Consider the following 15,893-nt stretch of genomic DNA (forward strand, 5'->3'; position numbering starts at 1 on the left):
TAAACAAAATTGACAAATTTAGACAATGAACAGAGCCTGCAAGTGATGGTTAATAGAAGATTATTTGTAGCCAAACACAAATTTCTTCACAGAGAGTATCTACCACCAGAAGTCAGACTAATGACAAATGACATTGGTAAGAAATATTCCTTATTTTTATTATTTATCATAATAGTGAAAATTATCTTTTAAAGAGTTTTAGAGCTGAAACTCTTTAAAAGATAATTAAATAAAAAATCCTAAATACTTCTCACTTTTTGTTGTTAAAAATATGAAAATTATATTATTTATCTTAATTTTACTATTAATATATCCTAATTTTAACTACTTTTAGAAGGATAAATTTATTACAAATCTTATTGAAAGTTTAAATTACACGGGTTAACTTTTGCAGAAAAATTTAAATGATAACTGTTCATAGAAGTTAAAAGAAATCTTGACTTCATTCTTCATTTAAAATGCAAAGATTATTTTCTGTTTCAGCACTTATTCAACTACGACATAAAGCAATTAGTGAAACTGCAACCGATGATACTTTGCCCATCTGCCTTCCCCTTTCAAAAAACCAACTCAAACAAACCAATGAGTGTGCTGTTACTTATTTAAGTGGTGCTATATCTAATCTAAAATCATATGATGGTTCTGCTAGAAAATTAGAACCGGATGATTGTAAAAAAAACTCAAATGAAGTTCATGGCTCCAAAAGAGACCTTATGTGTGTTGCTACACGACCTGAGATGAAGAAATTGTGTGATGCACGCACAATCATATTTTTCATATGTAAATCTGCTGGTTCATGGTCTGTTTATGGCTTCAATAAATTTTGCAGTAAATCAACTGACTCTTCAAAGTCTATCAGTAGAGATTATTACTTAGACTTAATAGCATATAAAAATTGGATTGAAAACACAATAAATGAAAAAACCATAAAAAAGACTTAAAATAATGTTTATTGATATACATATAAATATTGTTTGTTATGAGATAGTACATTACATATAAATAGATATTGAAACAGTGATCAAGTCAAAGATTATAAATTTTAGTACACATTTCTTGTTATATGCTAAACTAAAATTGATTATTGGATTTCATTATTCACAAGATTAAAACAATAACTTATTTTTGATACAAAAAATGATTTATAAAAAAAATTTAAGAATAGTATTGTATAAAAGTAACCAAAAAACATTATTTAAGCTATTTATGAATAAACAAAAAATTATACAATTTTTGAAAATTCTGAGCAAGGAAAAAAATTTATTGTGGCTTCCAATCGCACACCATTTACTTCAGATTTAAATGGAAGCATTTGTCCTGCACTTGTTTGGCATTTTAAAAGGGCCTCAGATAACTATATTTGACAGATTAATCCTTCATCATCCACTAATCCACCAATCCATCATATTGTGAAATCCATCACCAAGAAGACTTAACAAAAATCATGAAACTCGTGTGCACAATGAAAATCTGGATGTTTAAAACTCAATTTGAATTGACAAAGAGAAAAAAAAAAGGTTTTTGCAATTCAAACTTATGTGAAGATTTGGTTTAAGGCTCCCTCTGCTTTGCCAAGCTAGCTTCTGAAGATTATTGACAATTACAAGAAGAAGGATGTAGCAGCTTCTGCAATAATCTTTTTTTGTTAAACTGAAAGCTCTTTATTTAGCATATTGAAATCTTCATTAGCTAATTTCACCTTATGATTCTGAATGTTATATTTCTAATTTGTTTGAAAAGTAGTGTTCAATATTTTTTTGCAACAAACTTTGAGGATCAAAATTAAAGCAATGGCTGCACAAAGTTAAAGGTTGAATACAAAAAAGTTTATAAGCTTTATAAAGTTAAGTAATAAGGCTTTTTTAATAACTCCATTAGTTGAATTAAGTTTAGACTATTTTTGCTTTCATATCTTAAAACTAGACTTCTATAAAAATAAATAATGAGTTTATATTTATTATTAGTTAATAAATATTTATAATGTGCTATTATAAATCTTTAAATTGTTAGTAGTAATATATAATTGTGTGTGTGTGTGTGTGTGTGTGTGTGTGTGTGTGTGTGTGTGTGTGTGTGTGTGTGTGTGTGTGTGTGTGTGTGTGTGTGTGTGTGTGTGTGTACACACAAACACACACACACACATCATACTTTAAGAATTCAAACAAAACTATAATTAAAATATACCTTTTTAATTCTTTTTCTGATTTCTCACTTTCTATACGAAGTTTTGCAATTGTTTTTTTTAACCTATTAAAAAGAACAAGCAAGTTTAGAAAAAAAGGGTTTTTAGGGATATAGAAACAAAGGACCTTTTAAAACCATATTTATGTAATTAGGGTTGACTATAATAAAGATATATATGTAAACACATTTACCTAACAATATTGATATCATTTCGTGAGACTGGTTCAACAAAACTTTGATTTCTATCTTTAAATTTCACTATCTCAAAAATTAAACAAAAATATTTCAAAACTTCAAATAATTAAAACAAATTTCTTAAAAAATAACAAAATCCCTATTAGCAACAACTTTTAATTAAGTGAAAATGATTACAAAGATTATTAAGGGTTTACAGAACTCATAATCATCAATCATGATTTAAAGTGGTCAATTTATGGAATGAATTGAGAATTAAGAATATTTAAAATATCATATCAAAACTAAGATCAGGATCAGGAATTACTAAAAAATATAATTTTTGTGCCTGTTTTTTTTTTTTTTTTAAAGTTGGAATGAGTTAACTAACCATAGAATTTGAAAATAACAATTTGCAATATTTTAAAAGTATTTTCTAATGTATACAGCTTATTCCAAAACTGTTTATCTTAACATAAGATTTAATCTAATATGGAACTGATTAAAACTGTCCAAAGTTCAAATTCGATCAAATTTCAATTTAAAACTACAAATTTAACTAAAATAAAATCTGACCATAGTACAAAAACCCTGATTTCTCAATTTTTGTTCACTAGATGGATGGTATTATGCAACAATGTGGTTAATCTGCATCAGCATTGTTTTAAGAGAATTCACATTGAAATTTAAGAATTTATGAAAAATAAAGAAATAGATTTGTTGATATAATAAAGTATTCACCATAGAACAGTGATCTAATAAAATAAATTTTATAGGATGAGATCAAAACAAATCTTTTTTTTTTAAATAGATTAAATAAAATTACAAATTGTCTAATTTTTGATTATGTGCTTATACTGGATGAAAGTTTTGCAATAGCAAGTTAATTCTCATAAATAATTCTGTAACTAGCTAAAAATATGGTCAAAAAAAATTGTTAAAGAAGGAATACAATGAAAAAGTGCAAACAAAATACATTTGATTAAGATAAAAAGAAAAAATACACTATTCCATTATTGAGAAAAAATGTGGAAAAGGTTTACAAATATCTATTTTATATTTTTCTTCCATTTCATTTGGTTCAAGTTCAAAATCAGTATTAAAACCAATACCATCTTCAAGATCTAAAGTATTTACTGATGATAAAAACTTATAAAATCTTTTGCATCTTCAGGGGCCAGTTCCTTATCATCTTTAAGGTCTTTTACTTTTTCTATAAGTAATGCTTTTCCATTTGATAATAAGAATGGTAATTTCACTTTAGATAGATTAACAAATTCAGGTTGATAGGTACACTACTTAAATACAATTTTGCACAACTTTTATGTTATTTACAATTTTTCACAATTTTAATCAGAAAGATTCAATTATATATGACTTTAAAATATTAAGAAATACAATTTTAATCAATCTTGATGCAAGTTCATTCTACTTTCCAATCTAATATATATACTTTATTAGACTAATATTTTAATTACTTTTTCATTTTAATTTTCAGCAGAAGGTCCCAGCAACCTTTCCTATCTGTTGGAACAGGAGAAAATGATTAGAGGCATTTAGGACATGGAATATGCCCTGTTCAGATCAGAAAATTACCCTGATTTTGATTGTCAGCTTTTAACCAGGGCTTAGTTTGCTCTACTCCAAGACATGCTTCCTCTACTGTCTTTTCTGAAGGAGACTTCTGCAAAAATCTCTGCAGACAAGAAAGTCACAAAGAACTTAGACCAAAAAATCCAAAATTACTTTGGCAGGTAAAAACTTTGATGAGTCAGATGATGATGTAAAAGCTCTTCTAAAAAAGATTCCCAAATGTTGGCTCAGATTTGTTAGTGTATTGAATGGGTCAACTCCTCCATCTCTTCTTCAAAGAGGTTCTATTTCAAGACATTTGGAAAAGGCAAACCTTCATAAAGAAATTCTGTGAAAAGCAGCCAAGCTCAATAAAACATGCCAACTGTCTATATGAAAGGACTCTGGAAGTGAAAAGATCAAATAACGATATGATTGAGGTCAGTCAGAGGGTCCTTGTCTAATTGAATGAGAAGCAGGCAGACCAACACGCTCTATCAAGCTAGAAATTGACTGGTTTATGAATGGAGCATAATGTGACTGCAAAGTAATTAGAAGCTTATTGCTTTAGCTTAAATCAGACAAATATAACTTGATATGATTTTGCTCAGAAATGCAATTTTGTATAAAGAATATTATTTTAATGAAATTAAACATCTTTAGATAAGATTTTGCACAATTTTCATTTGATATATACAATTGATACAAGTTTAGATGACTTTGATGTGATTTTGATTAGATAAAGTGATGCAAAGTTGTATCAACTTTACATAACTTTATCCACTTTAAGCAACAATTTTAATACAATTGTTTCATAACATACAAGACTTTAACTATTTCTTAATTTATTCCAGAATGATGCCCTCCAATGGCAGGCTAAAAGAGCCAATGAGTATCCCTTGCTGTCATTAGAAGTCCAAGACTGCTGTTGGATTGATGCAACTTTTAATTTGAGAGATCATCCAGCCATGCTGGTCAGGTGGTAACCAACACAAGGAGATTTTTGAACACCAATACTATTGTGATTGATTGGCAATATCAAACCCTAGTGGACACAGAGGGAAGTCAAAAAGGTGAAGATCAGTCAAAGACCTGATTAGTCCTAGTTGTCCACCATTTGCTCCTAGGAGCAAATAGTGGACAACTAGGACTAATCAGGTCCTAGTTGTCCACTATTTGCTCCTAGGAGCAAATAGTGGACAACTGTCCACTATTTTAGACCTCTTTGGGATTGAGATATAGAATAAAACAAATTTTTTGGGAGCAAGAATGAGATAAAATTTAACTACAGAAATTTCAATCCTTTTAAGTATAAATCTCTAGAGATTATTCAAAAATCTTCCTAAAAACTGAAGGAAACTTAAAATCTACCAGAAACAAACTTAAAACTTATAAATTAAACATAATTGTAAGATTGTATACCTTTTCACCTGTATCTGTTATTCCAACTTTACAATTGCCTTGATTCTTTAAATAAGCAATTATACAAACTAAGTTGTCTTCAGGGAGGGTTTTTTCATTAATTTTATACAAGCTTTTTATAACACTCCAAGGTACTACATTGTCTGTTTTCTCATACTTAACTCTTTTATAATGCTCCTCCAAAATTGCAGTAGCAGTTTCCTAATATTAAAAAAAATAAATGTAAATCACACTTAAACTAATAAATAAAACGCAACACCAAAGCAAGATTGGCTATTTTTAAATACCACTCTATTTTTATACCTCAACTAAATCCTTGACAACAAATGTTGTAAGTTCATCATAAGAAATCTTCCATATTCTGTTCCACATCCATGAAGCAGAGGTTTTCGCTAGTCTGTAACTCCATATGGACCAGCTCTCATCAAACAAATTTGATAAATCATTGCATTTTATAAGTTGTTGCTTATTGTAGAGTTCATCAATAACAACTTTCAAACCTTTTTAAAAAGACAACATTAACCATTAAAAACTAAAATACTTTGAATTTAGTGGACACCAAAAATATAATGGAGATATGAAATACCAAAACATTCCCACCATAATTCCATACAGCTCCTAAGATATTACAATTTTAGCATCTATTCTTAACTGGATCACTAACTTTACAAACTGTAAGAGTTCAGTTACTGTTAAGTATACCCTCAATTTACTTACTAATATACAAAACCATTATAAATTTTATTCTTAGTTAAAAATTTGAGAGATTTACAAATGTGCAATTAAAAATGTAAAATCTGTATGAACAATTTTGAAAAGTTTTATGAACGGCAAAGAAGAGATCACTGAAACAGCAGAATAGCATCATGATATGATGTTTCTATTTCATTAAACTCATATTTCCCGCATTTTTGAAAAAATTAGAAAATTTCCTAAAATAGTTTCAAAAAAGACCTAAGTAATGCAAGATGAAATTCTAGAGCAATATTAGTTCTTGGCATTTTTTCTTCTAAAGTAAAAGACTCCCTACTCAAAATCTGTAGATTCTTCTCTTACAAATACAAATACAAATTGACTTACTGACCAAATCTACAATGTAGATAACTATCAGAAGTTAGCCAGCAGTTTGCAGAACCACAAAAAAATACTAAACACTGCGAAAAGGTTTATCAGAACAAATCAGTGTACAGAATTTGCAATCAAGATCAAGATCTTTAAGACCTCTTTAAAAAGGAGAAAGTTTAGCTTCAATTTATTTTTCATAACAAAACACAATAACTGTGTACTATGCTATAATTATGCTAAAATAGTTCTTATTTCTTCTTTATTTAGATTATTATTTTTATGTGTAAGTCTTTACTTTTGTAAACAAGCTTGCAAGTTTTGTTTATTTGTAATTTTGCATGCTATACTGAAGCTATATAAACTGTTAAATGCCTGAAAATACATATGTAGAGCCCTACTACACAAATTTCTGAAATATTTTGATTTTTTAACCTTACTGTGTGTGTGTGTGTGTGTGTGTGTTTGTGTGTGTGTGTGTGTGTGTGTGTGTGTGTGTGTGTGTGTGTGTGTGTGTGTGTGTGTGTGTGTGTGTGTGTGTGTGTGTGTGTGTGTGTGTGTGTGTGTATGTATATAAATATATATATTAAGATAACACAGTGTATTTACCTGCTGGACTACGTTTTTCAGAATCTTTGAATCGATTCTTTAAATTTTCATAACTGACACATATATCACCTATGACACGGCAGGAGTTTATTATTTCTGAAGTCCAAAAGCGAAGTTTGCTCTCCCAATGTCCTGGATTTACATATTTATCTGAGGGAAATGGGGAAAACATAAACTTTGTTCTTTCATCATCTTCAAAAATTTTCACATTTTTATTTAATTTGTCAGCTCCTAGTTCAAAAGCCATTTGTTTTCGAATTTTGAAAATACTCCAGGTTAATAGAGTTTATGGTCGCGAAGGAATTGATAAGGGAAGTGTGTGTGTAGCAAGTAATTCACACTCGCAAAATGTCAACACCGATTTCGTTAAATTTTACGAAAACAAAAAGAAATACCAATTTACCGTGACCTAACAAAGTCCAATGTCTTAAAAAAGTCCTAATTTAAGAAATGACAAATTTCTTATATATAAAATAAACATTTAGAGAAAAAAATTTAGTCATTTTAATTAACTAGATATCTAGTTAAAATAAGGACTTTGTTTGGTCAGACCACGGCAACAACTTAAATATTCTCTATGTAAAAAATTTTTTTGTTTAAATACTTTTTTTTATATTCTCTATGTATAGGGGAGAGTGGGGAGAAGTGGGACGCCCCTATAACTTTATTTCGCAGCAGTGCCAAATTACTATTATTTAATGTAAACGTATAGATTTCATGTGCTCTTTTTATTAGACATCGTTTCTCGTCCCTGCGCGCGGTGAAAACTACTTTTTTTGAAAGTACCCCAAAAAAGTACTTTTGCTGACAGCCTTGTAACTTGTGTATGTATTTATTTTAGACAGTTATTGCACTTCTTTTTATTTTATAGGGAAATGCACTTATCATCTAACATTTAGTAATTAAATTTATATTTTAGCTTTAACTGTGTGGCTGTAATTTTAGTTTTATTTTGTCTTCCCTACATAGAAGTGAAGCGGGACAAAGAAAAAAGTCGCTGTCCCACTTCTTTTAGATTTAGAAAGAGAGATCTTTATTAAAGTTAAATTTGATTTGATTCATCATTATTATTTGGAGCAAATTGAGAGTTCTTTTTACATCAATAATTTGAAAGCATATGTAAATAAAGTTGTTATTTCATAGTAGTCTGATATTAGATATAGTAATAACAGTAACCTTAAATAAATTTTTATCAAACCTAATTTCTTTTAAATTTCAGGTCATGCCAAGAGTTTATAAAAGAAAAAGTAAAACTCCACATGTTTCAGAAAACATCTCCCTCAAATGTCCCGCTTCTCCCGCACACTTGTCCCACTTCTCCCACACTTGTCCCACTTTACCCCAATAGCAGGGTTCCTCTTAAACTAAAAAAAATATACACTTTATTAAAACATTCTGTCAATCTTAGGGGATGCATTTGGTGCCCCAAATATTGCTTTATTTGTTAAGACTAGTTTAGTTCAGTTCATACATCAAATAAAAAAGATAATGCAATTATCCTGAAAAAAGAAATCGTGTCCCACTTCTCCCCGCTCTTCCCTAAAGACTTTTTATCAAAACTTTAAAACTATCATTAAATCATGTTATTTTCATGTTATTAATATTATTTTATAAGAACTTTTATTAAGATATTACAAATTAACATATTAGTTAACAAATCTTTCTAAAATAAGATATAGAAACATAATTTTTTGGAGAGAATAGAATGTCCAACAAAAATTGGCGCTAATAAAATGCATTAAGAAAAAAATCAAGTAAGGGAGCTCAGAAATTAAGAAAGAGACAGAAATGAGACGCAAGTTCTTCGAAACCAAAGGATAAACAAGGCGATGCTTCAAAATCTTAAATGAGAGAGTGAGAGGGGGGGGGGGACTAAAACCGCTAACATTTTTTTAAACTTAAGGAAAAACTTTTAGGAAAGTAAATTATACAAACTAACTATCGAAATCAAGAAAGATATCAATAAAAGACATTGATATAATCACTTCTTCAGTGGTTGAATAATATAAACTTAGAGGTAAATACGTTTTTTTAAAAGTTAACATAAACACCTTTTAATATTGAAATATGATACGCATAACCACAGCATTCTTTAAAAAAATGGCCATGATATATACAGCTGCAACATATTCTAATTTAAATCACTGTTGTATTACACTGATGTTGATAGGCACATAAACACCAATTTTCATTGAAGTTAGTATTCAGCAGATACTTACTAAGCAAGCTATCTGAATCTGAAAAACACTTAAAATAAATTGATTTAAGAACTGAGGCCTTAAAAAAACGGGCATCAAGTGAATAAAACATTTTAAAAATAAATCTTGAATTACATGACTTTACAAAGTACAAACGGTTTATTATTGTTATCTCTTTAATTAAAGAGAAAGTTTAAGGTCACCATGGAAACTGTTAGTTTTTGTTATTACGTTTGGCTCTATTGAACAAAACTTGACACACCATTTTTTAACAACGCTGGAAATAGTAGTTTTTAAAATGCTACAAAAGTTAGTTACTCATTACTTCTTCATAACGCAGTGAAAGCATTTTATCTAATTTTGTTTCTAATTATAGCTTCAAACAAGAAAATGTAAATGGGCACTTTGGTAAGATTATAATATTGGTAAAACCTAATCAAATAGCACATTCAATTGTGTTATTCAATTTCAAACACACTAAACTTTTAGTGGTCTCTGTTTTATATATATATAATGAACTTCTAATACTTTAAATTATACCCTTTTATATTTTCAACACTGACCTCCAGGAAACATTATAATTGGCATTAATACTCAAGTGAATATTCACATAAAAGCAACCCTAATTGTAGAAAAAAAAGATTTTTAAATTTTTATAGAAGTAAAATGCTAATAGGCTGACTTTCTGCACATGGTAGTTTATCATTTTAGAGAAAACAAGATATAGTAACAAGTATTCTCAAAAATGTAAGTTTATATTTACAGTTTGAATTCTGGAAAACCTGGATTGTATCACCTTAGGTATTGAAGCTTTATCTACTAAATGTTTTGGTTTTATTTAAGTTATCCCAATAATAAAAATAATGAAAACTCATCAGTGAGTGGGATAATAATGATAGCTCACTTTAAAATGGGATAATCAGGCCATTAAATGAAACACAAAGTTTCTAAAAGACTGAAAAAAAAATATTGGTAACTGACTTTCCATTACTTAAACAACTGAAGGTTTTACAAATTATTTTTAAGCATTTACTACAAAGCAAAAAACGTCTAAATCAGTCCATTCATGATTAATTGATCAGAATAATTTCTTAGAAAGTTTTAAACATTTATTATAAAATTTACTTAATAATTATTAACTTATTTGAAAACAAAAAAATGTCTCTCTTACACTAGCTTCATTTTGAATAGAAAAATAACTTTGATTACGGTGAATAGTTGCCTGAAGTAGCAGTAGAAATTAGTGTTCCACTGTGCTCAGGTCATTTTATACAGTAAAACAGAAATTGTATTTTTTTCATATATTTCTATATTCATCTTTCAAATTAACGTTCTCGCACTTTTATTCACTGTAAATTAAACAAATTTTCCATCTACAAACCTTTTTGATTTTGTCAATTGGTCAGTGCTTACAGCATTTCGTCAGTATCTTATATTGGAATATTTCGTTGGGTTGGTTTTAATCAGTTTTCCTTGGTGATTTGATTTGTTTTAAAAACGATTTTAGTTTTTTTAGTTGCTCTTGGTGGCAAAATCTTGACCTTTAACTTAAAGACTCATTCATTATACGCAACATTTTCACGGTCATTAACTACACGTGATTTGCTTACATTTTTTTGGGGGACACTACGTTTTAGGCTTTTCATTGTGAACATGTAACCAAGTTATGAAAAGTGGAGATAATTTGTATTGCGAATGTTTGTTTACTTTTAAAATATTTATAAAAAGTTACTTAACAATTAAAAGAGACCTCCCTTTATTTATTTCTTCTTGACTATTTGCCTATAGTAAACACGAAAAAAAAACTATATTAAATGTATATTATATTATTTAATAAATTAAAAAGTTTTTTTGCCAAAAGTTTTTTAACCGTTACAATTTTGTTTTTTCTCTTTTTTTTCACGTTATTTCTAGAATTAACGCATTACTTTTAGTTTTCTGATGGTGACATTTAAAGGATGCTTTTTAACCGCCTTGTTGGACTAGGGAAAGACTGATAACAAGTTTTACATTGTTGAACTCAAGATGAAACAATTCTCAACCTTTTAGAAACTTATTAGAAACAGAAGAAAAAAAATCAAATAAAACATACTAAGTTGACTTAATACTTCTTTTTTTATTTTATTTTTTGAGGAGAAAAATTTATAAAAGAGTTGTTTACATCTTGTACTTATTTCAGAAAATAGAGACTTTACTTATGGAGTTTTCATTGATTTACAAAAAGCTTTTGACACCGTACACCATGATATTCTTCCATCAAAGCTTAATTATCATGATGTACGCGGCATACACTTCTAATGGTTTAAATCATAACTTTGTAATCATCAACAATTTGCAGCTTTAACCTTAGGAATCCATATTAGGTCCTGTTCTCTTTAATATACCAATGATCTTAATCTTTCTATCAAACATTCAAATACGTATCATCATAATGCGAGATCATTATACGTATCATTTTGCTGATGATACTAATCTTCAGTTAATAAAATATGATAATCCGTATATGGCCAGTATGATAATCCGTATATGGCCATTCATACTGAATAAATATAATAATCCGTATATGGCCAATCTTGTTCTAAAGCTTCGAGTAAATAAAAACTTATTCTATACTAAAAAATCAGAAATAGTAATGTTTCATGTCAAGTTTAGGGCTAATCTGTCTGTCCCAAGCCTGCTGTATAACAGGATTGTATGTTACTTTTTAAAAGCCGAATCTATGAGGCCTACTTGCGCAAAAAAAAGTAAATGACATTGCAATATGTGACCATGTAAAATTTTAAACTTGCATAAGATTACTGGCTTAAAGTGGACAAAAAATGTACTGTTAAATACAAATAAACTCGATATTTATACATCGCGTGTGTATAACTATTTTAGAAAATCAATAAATATTAAAAAGCGAATTAAATACACAAAGATGTAATACCAATTGTACATGAATTTTATTTTCAGAAAGAAACACAATATTGTAGTGGTGTTTATGTGGGTGTAGATAACAAGGGTACTCTGTACAAAGGAGTTGTTGCATTTATGATAGTTTAAAGAAATCTAATCCTTTTATTATAATTGTAATACCTGAAGTTACCATAAGTGATATATGGCTTTCGGGTCAAATATCAGATTCTATTAGTTCTCTTTTTCTGGTTCTAAAATTTAAATTTAAAATACTGACAATTACCAAGCGATTATTAGTGCATTTAGTTTGCTTCATTTCAAATTTGATAATCAAACAAATTTGTTTATTCATCATCGTCAGGCCCGTACGCAGGGGGGTGCGATGCGTAGGGTGCGTACGCACCCCCCAATTTTTGAAAGGTCCACATTTTATATAATATTAAATTTTTTATAGGAAAAATTGTAACTTTAACTGCATACAGCATGTTTTTCGTTTCATATTGATTAGATTTTTCTATTCTATTTGACGTCGCTAAGTCTTGTCGTTATGAACACTATAATGTCCTCATTAACGTTCGTACGATTTTTCTTGACAACAATTTTGTTTTTAGTTTCGCGTTTGCTTATTACCGCAACCAGGTGCTATAGTAGATTAATTAATTTGTTTTCTTTAAGTTCTCTTTATATATTACACTTTTAATATTATACGTTTCGATTACCACATCAATTATTTCTCATCTAATATAATAAGATGTCCTTTTTTTATTTATTCCGTATATTTTCATTGTTTATTATTGCAAATATTGTTTATTATTATGTATGTTATTGTTGGACACAATGATAACTAATATTTTATGTTGCTTTAAATTGTTTTTTACGTTATTGTGTATGATATATATATATATATATATATATATATATATATATATATATATATATATATATATATATATATATATATATATATATATATATAAATTTTTATCTGATAATATATTTTCATTTTTATATTTACATTGCTATTTTTAGTATATGATATATTTATAATTTCATTTTTTAAAAATTTACATAGTTATTATTATGAAAAATTGACCATACTCAGTCACTCTTCATATACTATGGGGCGCAAAGAGCAAAATGAAAGAAAACGAATATCAGCAGCTACAACTTGCCAATCTCTAGATGGTGTACAAAAAAACAAACTGAAAACACAATCAATCTCTCAATGAAAATGAAACAAGTACTAATACCGCAATTTCAAAACAACATGATTCTATTGATAGTCCTCCCGCTAAAATATCTCGTACTACCAAACAATCAGATTCTGAACCTCTCGCTTTCACCAATGATGTTGGTAAAATATTGAATGCTACAATGAATTATGAAGAATTGAGTATGGTGATGAGGATACTCGATGATAGTCAATGTGTTCTTTCTCTTGAATAATCACTTCAAGCCACCTATAGAATATATTTTTCCGTCACAATTACTTCACAAATGTCAGCGTCAATTCAAGGCAAGATACTTGACGGATTACAAATGGATGGTCTACAGTCCATTATTGAATGGCGCATACTGTATCCATTGTTCGGTAATGATTCCTATCTCCAAAAGACAGAATTTGGGAATATTCGTAAATAAACCATTTACCGCGTTTCATACGTTAGACGAGAAGGCAAAACAGCATCAAACAAAAATAAGCCACCGCGATGCAATGATTTTGTCAGAGACGTTTTGTAATTCAATCAAGAAGCCAAATGAAAAAATTAATACTCGTTTTGATGAAGAAAGAAAGATTAACATAGAAAGGAATCGACACATTGTAAAAACAATAGCTGAGGCAATCCTTTTCTGCGGAAGACAGTGCATTGCTCTTAGAGGTGATCAAGAAACATTGTCGACATCTGATAATTCGATAAAATACAACCCGGGTAACTTTTTGGCAGCGCTCCAAATTATTGCAAAACATGATGAAATCCTACATCAGCATCTTTCCCATATTGGTATCAGTAATCGAATTCCGAAATACACCTCTCCGCGTATTCAAAACGAAATTATAACAATTATTGGATACGATATCATCCGTAGTGGCTTGGTTAAAAAAAATAAAAGCTGCAACGTTCTACAGTATTCTTGCAGACAAGGTGACTAGTTATAATCGTGAGGAACTTGCATTTTGCATTAGATTTGTTGATCAAAACAAAGACATTCAAGAAGAATTTTTATCTTTTCTCCATGTTCCAAGAACAACCGGAGAAGTCATTGCTAGCACCATGATTCAATTTCTGCAAGACGTCAATCTCGATTTAAAAAACATTCGTGGTCAAGGATACGATGGAGCTGCAAATATGTCCAGTGATAATGTAGGTGTTCAGAGAAAGATAAAGAATGAATCTCCAAAGGCTGTATATGTCCACTGCAGTGGACATTGCCTTAATCTTGTCATAGCCCATTCGTGTTCTCTTCCAAATACAAGAAATACCATTGCCAAACTGAAGAACTGTTGTCTGTTTTTCCTTGCCAGTCCAAAGCACGAGAGTCTTCTGCAATCAATCATCATGAAGGCATTACCAGACATTTCCAAACCTAGAAAAGGTCTCATTGACCTATGTAGAACAAGGTGGTCTTCACGGCATGACTCATACAGACATTTTTATCAAGCATACTGCTACGTAATTATCGCTCTGGAATATATTGCGTATGGTGCGAACAAAGATGCATGCGGAGAAGATTTCACAAATGTTACATGGAATACAACATCCAGAGACACTACCATTTCACTGCTGGCAAGTCTTACGTCTTTTGACATTATTATAAGTTTCTTGACTATGTACCAATTCCTGTCACATTTGGAAGGAATAACTGTGAAATTACAAGGCCGCACTGTGGATATTATCATGGCATACCATGAAATTGCTGAGGTGAAATCTGTTTATAAAGACATTTTAAGAAACATGGACGAAGAATTTTTGCGTGTCTACACCCAAGCCGAACGAATGGCACGTTCTGTCAACACCGAACCAACAAAGCGAAGGACTGTTGGATGTCAAATAATGCGCAACACTGCTCCTGCAATTAATCCTGAGGAGTATTATCGACGAAATCTCGCCATTCCATTCCTTAACCACATAAGCTCAAAGTTGGAGAGTCAATTTTCTGACCTTTCTATCCTCTCCTCTAAACTGTTGGGGCTTGTACCATCTACTCTCTTCAAAATATTGTCGAATTTTATGCAGAAGACTTACCATCTGCTGATTTTTTTTCCCCAAGAGTTGTTTCGATGGAAGCATCGTTTCCAAAACAAACCTCCGGAAGAATGTCCTTCAACTGCAGCGCAAGCATTAAAAGAATGCGACGAAGAGTTATTCCCAAACATTTTCATTCTTCTAAAAATTTATTGTTCAATCCCAGCGACCAGTTGCGAATGCGAACGTAGTGCTAGTGCATTGTGCAGGCTCCATACATATTCGAGAGCAAGTATGAAGATAGAAAGACTCTCTGCACTTACAATAATGCATATCCACTACTGTAAAGTCATTGACGAGGATAAAATTGTTGATATATTTTCACAAAAATATCCTCGGCGTTTACAATTACGATCTGTTTTGACTGAAATTATTTGACTTCACATAAATTCAGTGTCGATGCTTATTAAGCTTGTGTGTCATTATAAAGTTTATATATTTGTGTATTATTTCGGAAGCAATATAAAGGGTGTTTTTTTTAGAGGTACAGAACTTTAAATTGCAATAAAACAACGATGGATTATTCGAT

General features: G+C 29.8%; 2 protein-coding genes, 1 long non-coding RNA gene and 1 pseudogene across 7 annotated transcripts in view; 3 read left to right on the forward strand and 1 right to left on the reverse strand.

The window, feature by feature from the left end:
* The window catches only part of LOC145202560 (putative threonine protease PRSS50), a 2,750-nt gene extending 1,011 nt beyond the window's left edge, over positions 1 to 1,739 (forward strand). The window contains exons 4-5 of the mRNA XM_080075539.2: positions 23 to 136; positions 484 to 1,739. Of these exons, the coding sequence (XP_079931665.2) occupies positions 23 to 136; positions 484 to 941 (572 nt within the window). The 3' untranslated portion in view covers positions 942 to 1,739. The remainder of the gene's footprint in view (positions 1 to 22; positions 137 to 483) is intronic.
* The window catches only part of LOC145180496 (charged multivesicular body protein 7-like), a 15,823-nt gene extending 8,442 nt beyond the window's left edge, over positions 1 to 7,381 (reverse strand). For 2 of the 5 annotated variants that reach the window (XM_090081622.1, XM_090081621.1), the window contains exons 1-5: positions 7,024 to 7,381; positions 5,656 to 5,852; positions 5,353 to 5,553; positions 2,376 to 2,446; positions 2,185 to 2,247 (exon numbers count right to left, since the gene is read on the reverse strand). In XM_090081622.1, coding sequence (XP_089937748.1) covers positions 2,185 to 2,247; positions 2,376 to 2,446; positions 5,353 to 5,553; positions 5,656 to 5,852; positions 7,024 to 7,270 — 779 coding nt within the window. In that variant the 5' untranslated portion in view covers positions 7,271 to 7,381. Of the gene's footprint in view, positions 1 to 2,184; positions 2,248 to 2,375; positions 2,447 to 3,433; positions 5,075 to 5,110; positions 5,554 to 5,655; positions 5,853 to 7,023 lie in introns of those variants that run through there. The other 3 variants (XR_016450677.1, XR_016450675.1, XR_016450676.1) reach the window with 3 other exon arrangements.
* On the forward strand, positions 2,536 to 5,573 carry LOC149891155 (uncharacterized). Its single transcript, XR_016450679.1, has 3 exons — positions 2,536 to 4,477; positions 4,785 to 5,003; positions 5,079 to 5,573. It is a non-coding gene; the product is annotated as an uncharacterized LOC149891155 (long non-coding RNA).
* Positions 7,382 to 13,493: 6,112 nt separating the features above from the next.
* LOC149891156 (52 kDa repressor of the inhibitor of the protein kinase-like) lies at positions 13,494 to 15,798 on the forward strand (annotated as a pseudogene).
* Positions 15,799 to 15,893: the final 95 nt, after the last annotated feature.

Source organism: Hydra viridissima, unplaced genomic scaffold, assembly GCF_058129835.1.
Source record: "Hydra viridissima isolate aposymbiotic clone 2 unplaced genomic scaffold, HvirCarnegie_v1 scaffold_3, whole genome shotgun sequence".
Taxonomy (NCBI): Eukaryota; Metazoa; Cnidaria; class Hydrozoa; order Anthoathecata; family Hydridae; genus Hydra; species Hydra viridissima.